General features: G+C 33.4%; 1 protein-coding gene across 1 annotated transcript; it reads right to left on the reverse strand.

Annotated features, from left to right (window-relative positions):
- Nucleotides 1-1960: 1960 nt before the first annotated feature.
- LOC111701769 (uncharacterized) lies at nt 1961-6630 on the reverse strand. The gene is made up of 5 exons (XM_023473181.1): nt 6471-6630; nt 4500-4583; nt 3470-3548; nt 2420-2492; nt 1961-2023 (listed from the first exon to the last, which is right to left on the reverse strand). The coding sequence occupies exons 1-5, from the start codon at nt 6565-6567 to the stop codon at nt 1961-1963; spliced, it is 396 nt and encodes a 131-aa protein (XP_023328949.1). The 5' UTR covers nt 6568-6630.
- Between the last annotated feature and the right edge of the window lie 11502 nt (nt 6631-18132).

The raw sequence follows: 18132 nt of genomic DNA on the forward strand, positions 1-18132 counted from the left end.
TCTTCTTTCATGGAATATTTGAAATCACGTTTGTTATTTTATCTGAAACTATAGAGGGAGAACAAGCCACTCTATACCTATAATTATATTCAAAGTATATAAGTGTTCTTTTGTTTTTAATAAAGTATTTGAGAAGAAGAAGTTTTAAGTCTTGTTAGAAAGTAATTGGGGAAGGCGGAAAGAGGGGAAACAACCCTAGAAAATTGGGAGAAGCTTCTAAATGTAGGATGTAGATACTTAAAATTCTTTTTTAAAATGGAATAAAAACATTTTGATATTTTTAAATCTGAAATTTTTTTCTTTACTGGTTCATCAACCTAGGAGTGAAATAAATGTTATTCCCCCCCCCCTACACCTCCTGGCTTAATCCTAGAATCTCCTTGCTAGAGTCGTCTTCTAACTGTTTTGCTTTTTGGGACATTGACTTGCATTGATTTACGAAAATCATCCAAATTTTGAGAAAAATATTTATTGTCGAAAATGGAAACCCTTATTACTTTTTGTTTGTTTTTCTTTTCCAATTATATACAAAGAGTCTTACAACGACGATTTTTACATTTCAATGTTTAATAAAATAATGATTTCAATTCACCTATAGCGCGCGAATACACACGTTAAAAGTTATTTATCAACTTTATAAAACAAATAAATTGTAATTAATATGTCCAGGGATCATATTGTATTAGTGAAATGTACTCCGTATAATTTGTGAACATTTACATGAATTTTACACTTTGAACTCCCTTTCAGGCTGAAAGGGACTGACAAAATTCATACCGAGGGATTGTTTAAATTCCATTCTATTCATTTTCTCTGTTCTGTGACTATACCAGGAATTCTCCACCAAAATCCACTATTTATTCGGTCAGAGTACCGCAGATCACTGCAGTACGCTGACCGAAAGCTTAGTTTAGGGTGAAGCAGGAATGCATCCAAATAAATGTAGAACACTTTTTTGAAAACAAAGCTATACATGTTCCTGATAAAATGATTTAGAGTTTATAAACATAAACATTAACTTTACTGTTGTAGAAATAGAGATATTTTGTAGATCATATACCTTTTCCAATATATGTATTTATACAAGAATAGATGTACAAATCACACAATAATGTTGTTCACATTTAAAATATAATTACCTACTAACAAAATGATGTTGATCACATTTAAAATATATTTATCTACTAACACAATGATGTTGTTCACATTTAAAATATATTTACCTACTAACACAATGATGTTGTTCACATTTAAAATATATTTACCTACTAACACAATGATGTTGTTCACATTTAAAATATATTTACCTACTAACACAATGATGTTGTTCACATTTAAAATATATTTACCTACTAACACAATGATGTTGTTCACATTTAAAATATATTTACCTACTAACACAATGATGTTGTTCACATTTAAAATATATTTACCTACTAACACAATGATGTTGTTCACATTTAAAATATATTTACCTACTAACACAATGATGTTGTTCACATTTAAAATATATTTACCTACTAACACAATGATGTTGTTCACATTTAAAATATATTTACCTACTAACACAATGATGTTGTTCACATTTAAAATATATTTACCTACTAACACAATGATGTTGTTCACATTTAAAATATATTTACCTACTAACACAATGATGTTGTTCACATTTAAAATATATTTACCTACTAACACAATGATGTTGTTCACATTTAAAATATATTTACCTACTAACACAATGATGTTGTTCACATTTAAAATATATTTACCTACTAACACAATGATGTTGTTCACATTTAAAATATATTTACCTACTAACACAATGATGTTGTTCACATTTAAAATATATTTACCTACTAACACAATGATGTTGTTCNCCCCCCCCCCCCTGTAATCCTTAAAATATATTTTTTTGGAAGAAGGTAAGAGAACAATTTTTATTAATTATTATCTTCGTTATTTACCTCTTATTCACTGGTTCACACTCATCCTCGTTATTGCAGGTTATTCTTTCAACTAAATCCTAGAAATATATTCGGAACTAGATTCTAGAAATATATTCCGTACTAAATCCTAGAAATATTTTCGATACTAAATTCTAGAAATATATTCGGAACTAGATTCTAGAAATATATTTGGAACTAATTGCTAGAATTATATTCGGAACTAAATCCTAGAAATACATTCGGAACTAAATCCTAGAAATATATTCGGAACTAAATCCTAGAAATATATTCGAAATTAATTGCTAAAAATATATTTGGAACTAAATCATAGAAATATATTCGGAACTAAATCCTAGAAATATAATCTAATTCGGTTAACGTGTAAAAAAAGGTAAGTTGTTAGTTGTTATTAATCACAAGAAATATACATGTTATATATAATGGTTTTAGATATTCAATGAGAAAATGTCTACCTCATCAGATACAGGGCACACTGTATCCGATATTAGGGAACAATCTTTCCATACAATATTAGTTCCGTTCTTCCTGAAATTAGAAGAATATTAGATCCCGGTTCTCCTGGAAATGGAATATTATTAGATACGGGGTTTTCCTGGAATTAGAAGAACATTAGACGGGTTCTTCTTGAAATTAGAAAAACATTATATACGTTCTTTCTGGAATTAGAAGAATATATTATCCGTTCTTCCTGGAATTAAAAAAATATTATATATGTCCTTCCTGGAATTAGAAAAATGTTATATCTGTTCTTCCTAGAATTAGAAGAACGAGGAATAAAAAGTAGAACTTCGATGCTTCATAATCAATCATTCTATGATATCTTGAGTTTGACCAAAACGTTGGCACAGATTCACTTTTCACCTACAGAGAGTCCAGAATGTAAAGAATGTGAAAAATTGGAAAAACTGGATTTATCTAGATGAGAAAACTAATTTTTTCTTCGTACTTCGTTGAACAAAAAATTTGTGTAATTTTTTGTATTTTGAATAATGGATTTTCTAAAATAGTTTCGACCAGTCATAAACCTTTCCTGCCTGGTGTCATGATGGTTGCCCCAAATGTTGGGCACGATTGGTTCAGCCGTTTTGACAATTATTGGAAACGAACAAACCGATTACAAGTCAAATATATAAATACTAGCTTGGAACCAAGCGGTGCCAGGGTTAATAAAAGTTACTCCCGCCGTTTATCCGCACTTGAACGATTTTACCGGGAAACTAAATTTTCCCCATTAAAGTCGACCCACTCAACTTAGAATCTCAAAACTAAGCTAAGCACATTCCCGTGGTTCTCCCGAGTTCCAAACAAACAAACAGACAAACAGAGATTACAACTTTATATATATAGAATAGGACATAGGTGAGAAACATAAGTTTTGAATAATAATTTTATCTTTAGTGGGCGATTGGTCGTTTTCTTTCAGATACGTTAGATAGTAGATACGTATATTTATGTACATTTAGGTATATTTTAATGGAAGATACCTCTAGATTACATTTTACCTGACTTCTGCGTGGACTTGCGTACAAAAATTTGGTTTGGAGAGGCACCATTCAAAACATGATGCCCAGGCACAGTGATCTAAATATACAAGATATTCAAAACATGATGCCCAGGCACAGTGTTTTTAACACAAGATATTCAAAACATGATGTTTAGTGATCTAAGCATGCAAGATATTCAAAATATGATGCCCAGGCATAGTGATCTAAATATACAAGGTATTCAAAATATGATGTTTAGTGAGTTTAGTGATCTAAACATGCAAGATATTCAAAATATGATGCCCAGGCACAGTGATCTAAATATATAAGTTATTCAATCTAATCTTACTTCTATCTGTGCGTCTATAAGGAGAAAATTGTTAAAAACGACTCATGCTTGAGAACGTTGCGTCCATACAAATTAAGAAAGTTACAACATTCAACTCGGATCGTAAAAAAATCCATTTAATCCAAATAAATCATTTAGATATTATAAACAATAGTCATCGATTATTTTTCGACGCATTCGTATATAGTTAATATTTCATAATATTTTTGATCTCGTTTTTTTAAATAATATTTTGCTTGCGCTGGGTTTTCGAACATTCCTGGAAAATATGAAAATGTCGTCTTCATTATCAAAAAACCCCAAAACAGGAATAAAAGTAACTGTCAGAACATAGAAAATAAAAAATATATCTGGAAATATCAACTTTATATGAATGCGTCGAAAAATTATCGATTTAACTATTGTTTGTAATATCTAAATAATTTGTTTGGAATTAAATTGATTTTTTTACGATCTGAGTTGAATGTTGCAACTTTCGGAATTTGCATAAACGCAACGTTCTTCAGCATGAGTCGTTTTTAACAATTTTCTCCTTTTAGACGCAACGATATGAAGTAAGATTAGTAGCGATCAAAAGCGCTTATTTTTCGACGTAAGCCTATAACCCTCTTTCAATTTTTGCGAACACTCCCTTTAATCAATTTTAGGTCGTCGTAAAAGTCCATTCTTTGTGGGTAACTCTGTATGTCTCCAATATACCTGTATGAAGGCTATTTACAGTTGTACACATTGCCGGCTGATCCAGCAGTCCAGATTCAAGCTCACGTTTAGCAGGCATGTACACTAGATAGTTAAATATATGCTAATAAGTAGTTCTTAGCGATCGTGAATTGCTATTTAAGAGTTCCTCCTAAGGCAAAATTTCTGAAACTCTGAATGAAAACTTCGTGTATTATTTTCTTAAGATATATAAATGAATTAAGTCTTTGCAAGAAACTTTGAATTTCAGAAACCTATATCTTTGCAACCCAATGTCGTCGACCTTAGATATTTCAAACTTTGAATTCTGTAAGATCAAAACATATAAGTTTGAAATATTAAAGCTTTACAACATTAGGTTGCAAAGATATAGAGATTAGAAAATTTGAATTTGTAGCAATGACTCAATTTCTTCAGATGTTTTGTATGAACTAATATCTTGAGCTGCATGATATAAGGCTTGGCAGTATACACTTTTCCAGGTCTGGCACCAGACAATAAATGACAGTAACCAACGGAATTAAATCAAATATCGTCGTTTTTCTGACAAACCATTTTTTTCGGCGAAAATCAAAATTTTTTTTATCTTGAGATTTGGAACTTTCAAGAACAAAAACATAATCATTTGATAAAACCATAAAAATATAATAAATTACAACTTATAGGAGGGTATATATTTAAAATGAATTATAATCATAGATATGTATATGCAACTTAAGCGTAGGACAGATAGAAGTAAATTAGTAGCGATTAAAATCGAATTAATCAGCCTATACCCCCTTTCGTTTTTCCCGAACACTCCCTTTAAGAGTTACTTAGGTTTCAGCCTTTACCCCGTTTTCGTTTGTCGCAACAACTCACTTTAAGAGTTACTTAGGTTTTAGCCTATACCCCGTTTTCGTTTTCCCGAACACTCCCTTTAAGAGTTACTTAGGTTTCAGCCTTTACCCCGTTTTCGTTTGTCGCAACAACTCACTTTAAGAGTTACTTAGGTTTTAGCCTATACCCCGTTTTCGTTTTTCGTGAACACTTCCTTTAAGAGTTACTTAGGCTTCAGCCTATACCACCTTTTCGTTTTTCGCGAATACTCCCTTTAAGAGTTACTTAGACTGCAGCCTATACTCCCTTTTTGTTTTTTCGCGAACGCTCCCTTTAATAGTTACTTAGGTTTCATCCTATACCCCCCTTTCTTTTTTCGCGAACACACCCTTTAAGAGTTACTCCAGTTTCAGCCTATACCCCTTTTTCGTTTTTCGCGAACACTCCCTTTAAGAGCTAATTAGGCTTCAGCCTATACCCCTTTTCGTTTTCGCGAACACTCATTTTAAGAGTTACTTAGGTTTCAGGCTATACTCCCTTTTTGTATTTGCGAACACTCCCTTTAAGAGTTACTTCGGTTTCAGCCTATACCCCGTTTTCTTTTTTCGCGAACACTCACTTTAAGAGTTACTTAGGTTTTAACCTATACACCGTTTTCGTTTTTCGTGAACACTACCTTTAAAAGTTACTTAGGTTTCAGTCTATACCCCTTTTCGTTTTTCGCGAACACTCCCTTTCAGAGTTACTTAGGTTTTAGTCTATACCTCCTTTCGTTTTTCGCGAACACTCCCTTTAATAGTCACTTAGGTTTCAGCCTATACCCCCTTTTCGTTTTCGCGAACACTACCTTTAAGAGTTACTAGGGTTCAGTCTATACCCCCTTTTCATTATTTGCAAACCTTCCTTTAAGAGTTACTTAGGTTTCGGCCTATACCCCCTTTTCGTTTTCGATAAAACTCCATTTAAAAGCTCCATGCCCGATTCACAAAACGGTGCACTGAAAACAATGAGAAAGATATCGTCGTTTTTAACAACTAAAAAAATTAACAATTTCGAAATTACAAAAGCAGGAAAATTCTTTGCTGAGACAAAAGTTTAAAAGGAGTCGCATAAAATTACGTTGACAGTCCCTTGAATATTGTTTAAGCTGACCTATAGCTGTTAGATAAACCAGGGATACTGAGCTAAGCACAGCAACAGCCATACATAAACACAACCCACAGCATACAGCTCGTTCAGGGGCTTCCATCTTTATACGCCTATTGTACACCTCTACACTTTAGAGCACTCACATAGGTACAGCGAAATATATAAATCTGAAATATTGTATCCAGCTTGTTATTTCTAAGGTGCAGAGAAATATATAAATCCGAAATATTGTATCCAGCTTGTTATTTCTAAGGTACGGAGAAATATATAAATCTGAAATATTGTATCCAACTTGTTATTTCTAAGGTGCAGAGAAATATATAAATCCGAAATATTGTATCCAGCTTGTTATTTCTAAGGTACAGAGAAATATATAAATCTGAAATATTGTATCCAGTTGTTATTTCTAAGGTACAGAGAAATATATAAATCTGAAATATTGTATCCAGCTTGTTATTTCTAAGGTACAGAAATGTATAGATATGAAGAATGCCAGAATATGAGAAAAGAACCTCACAATAATAGACAAAACATATTACAGACACTATACATTACATTTTACATTGATAATCTTAATGGTATTTACTTTGTCTATGTTTGGTAGAGTTGATTGATTAGAAAACCAAGGATTTTGAAAAACATTTTATCCATAAATTGAAGAGCAGTGATATGTTTTGTCCGTTATGTTTGTGGTCTATGATAAAACCCTGATAATGAATATGAATGGATTGATAAGGATTGATCTTTTGGCACAGCACGACAATATGAGGAGAAAACAAGATAATATGAGGAGAAAACATGAGAATATGAGGAGAAAACATGAGAATATGAGGAGAAAACAAGAGAATATGAAGAGAAAACAAGAGAATATGAGGAGAAAACATGAGAATATGAGGAGAAAACAAGATAATAGGAGAAAACATGAGAATATGGGGAGAAACGTGAGAATATGAAAGTAAACAAGGCAATATGAGTACAAAACATGAGAATATGGGGAGAAACGTGAGAATATGAGGAGAAAACATGAGAATATGAGTATAAAACATTAGAATATGAGGAGTCATGAGAATATGAGGAGAAAACATAAAAAATATGAGGAGAAAACATGAGAATATGAGTAGAAAACATGAGAATATGGGGAGAAAACGTGAGAATATGTTGGAGAAAACGTGAGAATATGTTGGAGAAAACATGAGAATATATTGGAGAAATATTAGAATACGCGGAGAAAATATGAGAATAGGAGGAGAAAAAATGAGAATAGGAGGAGAAAATATGAGAATAGGAGGAGAAAATATGAGAATAGGAGGAGAAAATATGAGAATACGAGGAGAAAATATGAGAATACGAGGAGAAAATATGAGAATACGAGGAGAAAATATGAGAATACGACGAGAAAATATGAGAATAGGAGGAAAAAGCATGAAAATATAAGGATAAAAGTGTTGCATTTGACTGGTAAAAACGTATTTAAGGAGTCCAATAAAATATACATTATACAATTTATAAATATATATGTTTACGTGTAAGAGAATAAAAGAAATAATAGAATGATGATTGTATCTTGTATCTGATATCTGACCTTATTGTAAAACAACGATTAGTGAAAAGGCACTTTATTGTTTTGATAAATGTGCCTTCAGTGTCTTCTCCATTATCTAAGCAACGTAAAAAAAGAAAAAAAATAGAAATTAGCCAAAAAAAAATCTTAAAAGAAACTTTTTTCTGCTTTACCGCGCGGTACTTGCAGTAAGCAAAAATGAAATGGTTTATCATTTAAACTTTTTCCTTCTTTAAACTTTTTTGATTTATTACATTTTTGATAAGTCTGTCTGGCTAATTATTGGACATAGAATAAGAGACTGATAGAAATTAAATTGTTAAGGATTTACTAAAGGTTAAGTAACGGATGGCTTTTCCTTTTGAGATTAAAGGTTTCTAGGAATATCTTAAAACTCATCAAAAATATGACACAAAAAACAATTTTTCTTTTCAAATCTTTTAACGCATAAAATAAATAGAAATTCATACTACACAAATCTTTTTTCCATTTTAGGAGATTTTAAGATAATTTTTTCTCAAAACACTGCAAAAAATGTATTTTTTTCTTTAGACAAACACCGCATTGACAAATTCTAGAAAAATGTTTGTTTTTCACATTATAACTGAAAAATCACCTACACTAGAAAGATTTTGAAAGGTTTCCGAGAACTGAGAAGTGTCCGGGACAGATTCTCTGAGAAGTGTCCGGGACTGATTCTATGAGAATTGTCCGGGACAGATTCTCTGAGAAGTGTCCGGGACAGATTCTCTGAGAATTGTCCGGGACTGATTCTATGAGAATTGTCCGGGACTGATTCTCTGTTCAGTGTCCATGACTGATTCTCTGAGTAGTGTCCGGGACTGATTCTCCGATGAATGTGAAGGTTTGGACGGAGATTATCAGGGTTTGAGTTCTCTAGACTCGGTGTTCCTTGGCGGAGATTTACTCCAGGGTTTGCCAAGATCTATGAGCGGACATGACTCATGTTCAACCTGCCAACTATATTTATTATCTATGTACAGTGTACACGGTATTAATGTCTATACTAATATCTAATTCTAATAAAAAGGATTATATAATGTTAATTTTTATACGCATGCATCTTATTTAAATATATATTTTGTTTCATTATTAATTTGTCTGTCTGTTTTTGTACAATAAACGTAAAAACGGTTGAACCTATCAGACCCAGAAAAGGTTTATGACTGCCTGAAATTAAAACAAATTTTTGATTGAGAAAGAACTACTATCCCGTAAAACTAAACATTAACAACAGGTTTATTTACTAGTAAATATTTCAATACAAATATGTATTGTTTATTACAAAACATAATAATCTATCTACATCTGCAGAGACGTAGGTCAGCCCTGGACCTTTCAAATCAATGGATTTCAGGGGGTTTTCAAGTCCTTCAAAAGAAAATTAATTAAATCCCACCGAGACAAATTGCTGACTACGCCCTGTCCTGATCTATAAAGAAATAATATATATAATTTATATAATGAGGTTTTTGTATTATCTTTTTAATGAATATGTTGATCAATAATAATCATTATCGCTTCCTCTCATTCTGTTTATTATACTTATTTATCCCTATTCTCTTTATTTGATTTTTTCCTGGATTTCTTTTATTGATATTAAAGAACCGTCATTGTAATTTCAATTGACCCTATTAGAGAGGGACATAATATTCACAACTCTTTAAACCTTTATCATTTCAATCATGTAGCAGATATTGTCGTATTCTAGCTTTGAGACTGAAAGTGTTTAATTCTGACATGGTTTCTGTAGCGGAAATCCGCAAGTCACATTAGAAAAAAGTTGAAAAAAAAAATCAAAAATCTCATTTAATATTGATCAGACAAAGCTTGTATTGATACCGTTGTAAATTGGACTTGCCTTAGTTTCAGTAGAAGTAAATATTTCCATTTACTGATAGCGCCGATTCAAGGATTTATCTCTAATTGGATAAAGAGATAGATAGAAAAATAGATGTTACCACCATACTATTTCTATTGGTTCAGAATAGACAACAAACACATGACTGAACCCTTATTGAATTAGGCACTAATGGACTCGCCATACAGGAGTGGACTTGCCATTCTATAAATTGACGGTCGTCTCTTGACATTACGTCTACAGTTTCTTTAATTCCTTTAATTCCTTTAATTTCTTTATTCGATTGTCTTTCTTAATTCTTCCTTACTTGCTCCAACATTTTGCCTTCTTGTTTCCCACTCTTCCCCCATCTCTATTCCCCTTATCTTTCACACACCTCTACCATCCTTCTTGTTTCCATCTCTTCCCTTCATCTCTCTTCCCCTTATCTTTAACACAGCTCTACCATCCTTCTTGTTTCCATCTCTTCCCCTCATCTTTCTTCCCCCTTATCTTTCACACAGTTCTACCATCCTTCTTGTTTCCCACTCTTCCCTTCATCCCTCTTCCCCTTATCTTTCACACAACTCTACCATCCTTCTTGTTTCCATCTCTTCCCCTCATCTCTCTTCCCCTTATCTTTCACACACCTCTACCATCCTTCTTGTTTCACACTCTACCCCTCATCTCTCTTCCCCTTATCTTTCACACAGCTCAACCATCCTTCTTATTTCCCACTCTTCCCCTCATCTCTCTTCCCCTTATCTTTCACATACCTCTACCATCCTTCTTGTTTCCCACTTTTCCCTTCATCTCTCTTCCCCTTATCTTTCACACAGCTCTACCATCCTTCTTGTTTCCATCTCTTCCCTTCATCTCTCTTCCCCCTTATCTTTAACACAGCTCAACCATCCTTCTTGTTTCCCACTCTACCCCTTATCTCTATTCCCCCTTATCTTTCACACAGCTCTACCATCCTTCTTGTTTCCGCCTCTTCCTCTCATCTCTCTTCCCCTTATCTTTCACACCTCTACCATTCTTCTTGTTTCCCACTCTTTCCCTCATCTCTCTTCCCCTTATCTTTCACACACCTCTACCATCCTTCTTGTTTCCCACTCTTCCCTTCATCTCTCTTCCCCTTATCTTTCATACCTCTACCATCCTTCTTATTTCCCACTCTACCCCTAATCTCTCTTCCCCTTATCTTTCACACCTCTACCATCCTTCTTGTTTCCCACTCTACCCCTCATCTCTCTTTCCCTTATCTTTCACACACTTCTACCATCCTTCTTGTTTCCCACTCTTCCCCTCATCTCTCTTCCCCTTATCTTTCACATACCTCTCCCATCCTTCTTGTTTCCCACTCTTCCCTTCAATTCTCTTTCCCTTATCTTTCACACCTCTACCATCCTTCTTATTTCCCACTCTTCCCTTCATCTCTCTTCCTTCTTATCTTTCACACCTCTCCCATCCTTCCCGTTTCCCCCCTCATCTCTCTTCCCCCTTATCTTTCACACCTCACTTTTATGATAATGATGTTAACCCTCCCTCCCTCCCTCCCTGCCTGAACAGTAAACTCTCTTATATGATAACGATGTTTGCCATGTAAACATTTTGTTCTATATTTACCTTTATTTACCAAAATATTATGCTTTAAAATTTCTACCTTAATAACCATAAAATCAGAGATTGGATATTTTGTGTGGATATTATTACTCTTGAACGCTTGATCTCGCTATCCTATATGGGCACTTATAAATTTGAGGATTAATGCTTGATTCATCAATCAAAATTATCCTTGCTGCAGGTATGTCCATCGGGTGATATTGAAGAGGAATTAAATCCGTAGGTCTGCATAGATGGATCCCGAGATTCACAGCATACAAGTTTTGACTTTTATATAGAGCTGCAGGCGTCCATATTTTGTCCCTCTATCTACATATCTTTTATTTACCAAAATATTATGGTTTAAAATATCTAATATCAATAAATATATAATCAGTGTCTAAATAAAATGCAATTTATTTGTGTGTCCTCGCGCATCCTTTCATTTACTTTGTAACCTTCATATATTTAGTAAAGGCGTATACAAGGGGAGGGGGGCTAGTAGGGCTCAGCCCCCCTGGACCAGAGAAATCTTCGGTTTTCTGTTTTTTAGGACCTAAGGGTGCCTAGCGCCACTGGAAAAAATTAAGACCCCCCCTTGGACAAATTCCTTTATACGCTCCAGATGTTATTTTCTCAAAATTTCAACAATTTCTGATGGCTTAATTCTATTCTATATAGTTTATATATCATATACTTTTGTAAGTTATAACTCACAATTAATGAGTACTTTTCAGTGTTTTCTTTTTATTTACTAAAATATCATCGGTTAAAATATAAACATACAGTACACAACATTTTTATTCCATTGTGTCACACATTATGTTTTATGTTTTATGTTTTATGTTGCATACATGGAGTTATTTGTAGAGAAACAAGAAAGATAACTCTGAGTTGAGATCTATCAGTAATTATCTCCGAAAGGTGATAGATATCATCTGTCTATCATCGTCTCCTATAAGAGGTGTATATCTATCGATCTATCTAACATCGTCTCTGAGAAGTGTTGATCTATCTATCTATCAATCATTGTCTCCGAGAGTTTTTCATAGATCTATCTATCATCGTCTCCGAAAGATGTAGATCTATCTATCTAACATCTTCTCCGAAAGGTGCAGATCTATCTTTCTTTCTTTCATCGTATTCAAGAAGTGTATTTCTATCTATCTATCATCGTCTCCGAGAAGTGTAAATCTATCTGTTTATCATCGTCTCTGAAAGGTGTAGGTAGATCTTTCTAGATAACATCTTCTCCTTATAGATGTGTAGATCATTCTATCATCGTCTCCAAGAGGTGTAGATCATATAAATTTATCATCATCTCCTTGAAGTGTAGATCTATATATATCTATCCTTGTCTCCGATAGTTGTATATTTATCTATCTTTCATCTTCTCCTTGAAGTGTAGATCTATCTGTCTATCATCGTCTCCTAGAGGTGCAGAAAGATCTATCTAACATCATCTCCGAGAAGTGTAGATCTATCTGTCTATAAATCTATCATCGTCTCCGATAGGTGTAAAGCTATCAATCTATCATCGTCTACAAGAGGTGTATATCTATCTATCATCGTCTCCTTGAAGTGTAAAACTATCTGTCTATCATCGTCTCCTAGAGGTGCAAATCTATATATCATCGTCTCCGAGAGGTGTAAATCTATATATCATCGTCTCCGAGAGGTGTAAATCTATATATCATCGTCTCCGAGAGGTGTAAATCTATATATCATCGTCTCCGAGAGGTATAAATCTATATATCATCGTCTCCGAGAGGTATAAATCTATATATCATCGTCTCCGAGAGGTGTAAATCTATATATCATCAACCCCGAGAGGTGTAGATGATTAGATCTATCTATCTATCATCGTCTCCGGATATAATTTATATACTCACGTTTTACACCACTTAGACATAATCAGATATACAATAAATATACAATACATTTATTCATTTATACATCTTGAACGCCTACTCCTAGTTCTAACCTACTCCTAGTTCTAACCTACTAACCTGCTCCTAGTTCTAACCTACTCCTAGTTCTAACCTACTCCTAGTTCTAACCTACTCCTAGTTCTAACCTACACCTAGTTCTAACCTACTCCTAGTTCTAACCTACTCCTAGCTCTAACCAACTGCCCCTGGTCTAAATGAAGGTAGGAGAGGGTTTGACAAATGTCCCACCATACACTCGGCCCTTCTACTCCTCAGATTCCAATATTGGTTTTCATCAGACACTGACAAATAGACAAATAGACAAGTAATCTAATAGATAGATAGATAGATAGATAGATAGACAAATAATCAAGTAATAAAATAGATAGATAGATAGATAGACAAATAGACAAGTGATCTAATAGATAGATAGATAGATAGACAAATAATCAAGTAATAAGATAGATAGATAGATAGATAGACAAATAGACAAGTGATCTAATAGATAGATAGATAGATAGAGAGACAGGAACATATGTATATACTATATATGTTCCCTATAGCCGGCCAAACGACTGGACCGAATGGGCTGATATTTGCTGAGGGAACCCAGGGGTATCCTGAGGGTAACATAGGCTAATATTCAAAAAAATTTTCTTCAAAATATTATTTATTTTAAAAAAAATGTATTCCACGGGCAACGTGGAGCACTTTAGCTAGTGTAGGTAAATGAGTAGTTTTAATAACAATAATAATTTTTAAAAAACTACAGTACACTTAACTTCTGGTTCAATTTGAGATTGGCAGTGTAATTTTGCTAGATAGTTTTAATCAAAAAAGTGAAAAGATATCTTGTTTTACCGAAAAAACTTTTCTTATTCAGATGTTGAATGAAGAGGTCGCAACTTTTGTACAAAAAATAAAACCTGAAAATGGAAAATTTAAATTTAAAGCGACTAAGTTAATCCGTAAAAACATTTGTATTTCTGCGATTTCTGATTGGCCGAGAGCAGATTTTGTTTCCTTCTGATTGGCCGAACACTGAGAGAAAATGAAAGGAATGAACTTTATGTACGCGGTACAAAAGATATTTAATTGTGATTTCTAATGTAAAAACTTTTGTGCTTTGAATCCCAGGTTCATCCTCAACATGCACAGTAGTCCTAATAGTCCTAGTAGTCCTAGTGGTCCTAGTGGTCCTAGTGTTCCTATTAGTCCTAGTAGTCCTAGTAGTCCTATTAGTCCTATTAGTCCTATTAGTCCTAGTAGTCCTAGTAGTCCTATTAGTCCTATTAGTCCTATTAGTCCTATTAGTCCTAGTAGTCCTAATATTCCTAGTAGTCCTAGTATTCCTAGTAGTCCTAGTATTCCTAGTATTCCTAGTAGTCCTAGTAATCCTTGTAGTCCTAGTAGTCCTAGTAGTCCTAGTAGTCCTAGTAGTCCTAGTAGTCCTAGTAGTCCTAGTAGTCCTAGTAGTCCTATTAGTCCTTGTAGTCCTTGTAGTCCTTGTAGTCCTAGTAGTCCTAGTAGTAAGTATCATTATCTGTAATAGACCTAAAGCAAGGATAAGAAAGTATCATTATCTGTTATAGACCTAAAGTAAGGATAAGAAAGTATCATTATCTGTTATAGACCTAAAGTAAAGATAAGAAAGTATCAGTATCTGTTATTGACCTAAAGTAAGGATAGGAAAGTATCATTTTCTGTTATAGACCTAAAGTAAGGATAAGAAAGTATCAGTATCTGTTATAGACCTAAAGTAAGGATAGGAAAGTATCAGTATCTGTTATAGACCTAAAGTAAGGATAAGAAAGTATCAGTATCTGTTATAGACCTAAAGTCAGTATCTGTTATAGACCTAAAGTAAGGATAAGAAAGTGTTTTCTTTTCTTTAAAAAATGTTTCTGAGAAGATCCATCATGAAGTAACTAAATAATACAATCTTTATGGACATTTAATGGAGAGCTGAGAACCTTGAAAACATTATCCATCAGTTGAAATATTGGGATGTTCGTAAAGAAAGAAGCTTTTACAGAAACGACGCTATTCAAAGCATGAGTCTAATTTTTAAAGTGCTGTTTAACCGCCAACCGGTTCACAACAACCGTTGAACATTTATCTGAGTAACATTGAAGAAGATATCGTCGTTTTTAAATCTTAAAATAAGATAATTGGGTCATTTTTAGATTAAAAAAATATATATCTCCATCAGTTTTAATCAGACATTGGTTTAAAGGGTATCCAAGTGACTCGGGAAAGTAAATATTTTAATTCTGGGGGAAATAAAAAAAAATTGAATTTAAGTTAAAAAATAAGACATTCATATGAATGTTGTCTCTACAGTAGGTATTACTATTTGCATCTTCACCACTCTTTTTCTTAATTTTTCTTAATTTCTATTTTTAATTAATGTTACATTCTTGTTTTTTCTTTTCTTTTTTCTTCTTATCCCTTCAGCTCTTTATCATTCGATCTATTGGAAGGTCCAAACCACAGATCACACAGACAGGTCAAAACATGTCGCAGTCTTAAAGTCGTGTGTAACTTTACTTAATGAAGACAACCTTTTGCCTAAAATGCAAAATTACTAGCATTTTGGTCATTTAACTCATATATATACGAAGTTTGCGTTTTACCCTCAAGAGCATATATATATATATATATTGTACATAATCTTTCACTAAATACGACGGTTCCATACTCAAGAAATACGTATAGAGAGACCATTTGACTTGAAAATATCAATCAATGTGATACAGGTATACTAGTCCTGTCCCATCAATGTGATACAGGTATACTAGTCCTGTCCCATCAATGTGATACAGGTATACTAGTCCTGTCCCATCAATGTGATACAGCTAAACTAGTCCTGTCCCATCAATGTGATACAGCTATACTAGTCCTGTCCCATCAATATGAAACAGGTATACTAGTTCTGTCCCATCAATGTGATACAGCTTTTCTGGTTCTGTCTTATCAGTGTGATACAGCTATACTAGTCCTGTCCTATCAATGTGATACAGCAATAGTAGTCCTGTCCTATCAGTGTGATACAGATATACTTGACCTGTTCAATCAGTGTTATGCAGATATACTAGTCCTGTCCTATCGTTGTAATCTGTCCTCCTAACACCAGTTTATCTCAGCGGTTACTTCCACTTGATTCAACTTAATGGAGTGAAAAGAAGTAAACTTCAACTTTAGTTTGGCTCCCACATATTTCAGTTCAGCTCTAGATATAGTACTGTACAGTTCTAGATACAGTACTGTACAGTACTAGATACAGTACTGTTCAGTTCTAGATACAGTGCACTACAGTTCTAGATACAGTACTGTACAGTTCTTTCTAGATACAGTACTGTACAGTTCTTTCTAGATACAGTACTGTACAGTTCTTTCTAGATACAGTATTGTACAGTTCTTTCTAGATGCAGTACTGTACAATTAAAAAATTCAGTCCTGTACAGTTCTAAATACATTTCAATTCAGTTCTAGGTATAGTACTCTACAGTTCTAGATACAGTACTCTACAGTTCTAGATACAATACTGTACAGTTCAAAAATTTAGTCCTGTACAGTTCTAGATACATTTCAATTTAGTTCTAGATACAGTACTACACAGTTATAGATAAGGTACTGTACAGTTCTAGATACAATAATATACAGTCTTAATACAGTACTGCACAGTTATAGATAAGGTACTGTACAGCTCTAGATACAGTACGAAACAGTTATAAATACAGTACTGTACAGTTCTAGATACAATAATATACAGTCTTGATACAGTACTGCACAGTATCTAGTACTGTTCTGTACAGTTCTAGATACTGTTCCGTACAGTTCTTATGATAGTACTGTACAGTTCTGGATACAGCACTGTGCAGTACTAGATACTCTAATTATAGTACTGTAAAGTTATAAATATAGGACTATGCAAGTTGTTTAGTTATAGATATGGAACTGTGCTGTTAAGTTCTTGGTACAGTACTGTGTATTTCTAGATACAGTGCTGTTTATTTCTAGATACAGTACTATTTATTTCTAGATACAGAACTGTACAGTTCAGTTCTTGATACAATACTGTTTATTTCTAGATACAGAACTGTTTATTTCTAGATACAATACTGTTTATTTCTAGATACAGAACTGTACAGTTCAGTTCTTGATACAATACTGTAGATACAATACTGTTTATTTCTAGATACAGTACTGTTTATTTCTAGATACAGTACTATTTATTTCTAGATACAGTACTATTTATTTCTAGATACAGAACTGTACAGTTCAGTTCTTGATACAATACTGTTTATTTCTAGATACAATACTGTTTATTTCTAGATACATTACTGTTTATTTCTAGATACAGTACTGTTCATTTCTAGATACAGTAATGTTTATTCTAGATACAGAGCTGTTTATTCTAGATACAGTACTGTTTATTTCTAGATACAGTACTGTATATTCTAGATACAGAGCTGTACAGTTTAGTTCTAGATACTTACTTAATTACTTACTAGCTAAGGTCCCCAGTATCGGGTCAAGAGCTTCATTAGTACAGTACTGCTTATTTCTAGATACAGTGCTGTACAGTTTAGTTCTAAATGCACTTGAGTCAGTTGAGTTCTTCACTGGATACAGTACTGTATGTTTCATTTCTAACAATACACTTTGTGGAACTGACAAATGGGTTAAAAGGTGGGGAGGCTG

This window comes from Eurytemora carolleeae, unplaced genomic scaffold, assembly GCF_000591075.1.
Source record: "Eurytemora carolleeae unplaced genomic scaffold, Eaff_2.0 scaffold448, whole genome shotgun sequence".
NCBI lineage: Eukaryota > Metazoa > Arthropoda > Copepoda > Calanoida > Temoridae > Eurytemora > Eurytemora carolleeae.

Bases quoted from the DNA above. Each gene is read 5' to 3' on its own strand.
- LOC111701769 (XM_023473181.1), bottom strand. From the start codon at position 6,567: ATGGAAGCCCCTGAACGAGCTGTATGCTGTGGGTTGTGTTTATGTATG. The intron at 4,584-6,470 runs GTCAGCTTAAAC...TTAACTATCTAG, and splicing joins GGTTTATCTAACAGCTATAG to TGTACATGCCTGCTAAACGT. The intron at 2,024-2,419 runs GTAGACATTTTC...ATATATTTCTAG, and splicing joins TGTGCCCTGTATCTGATGAG to GATTTAGTTGAAAGAATAAC.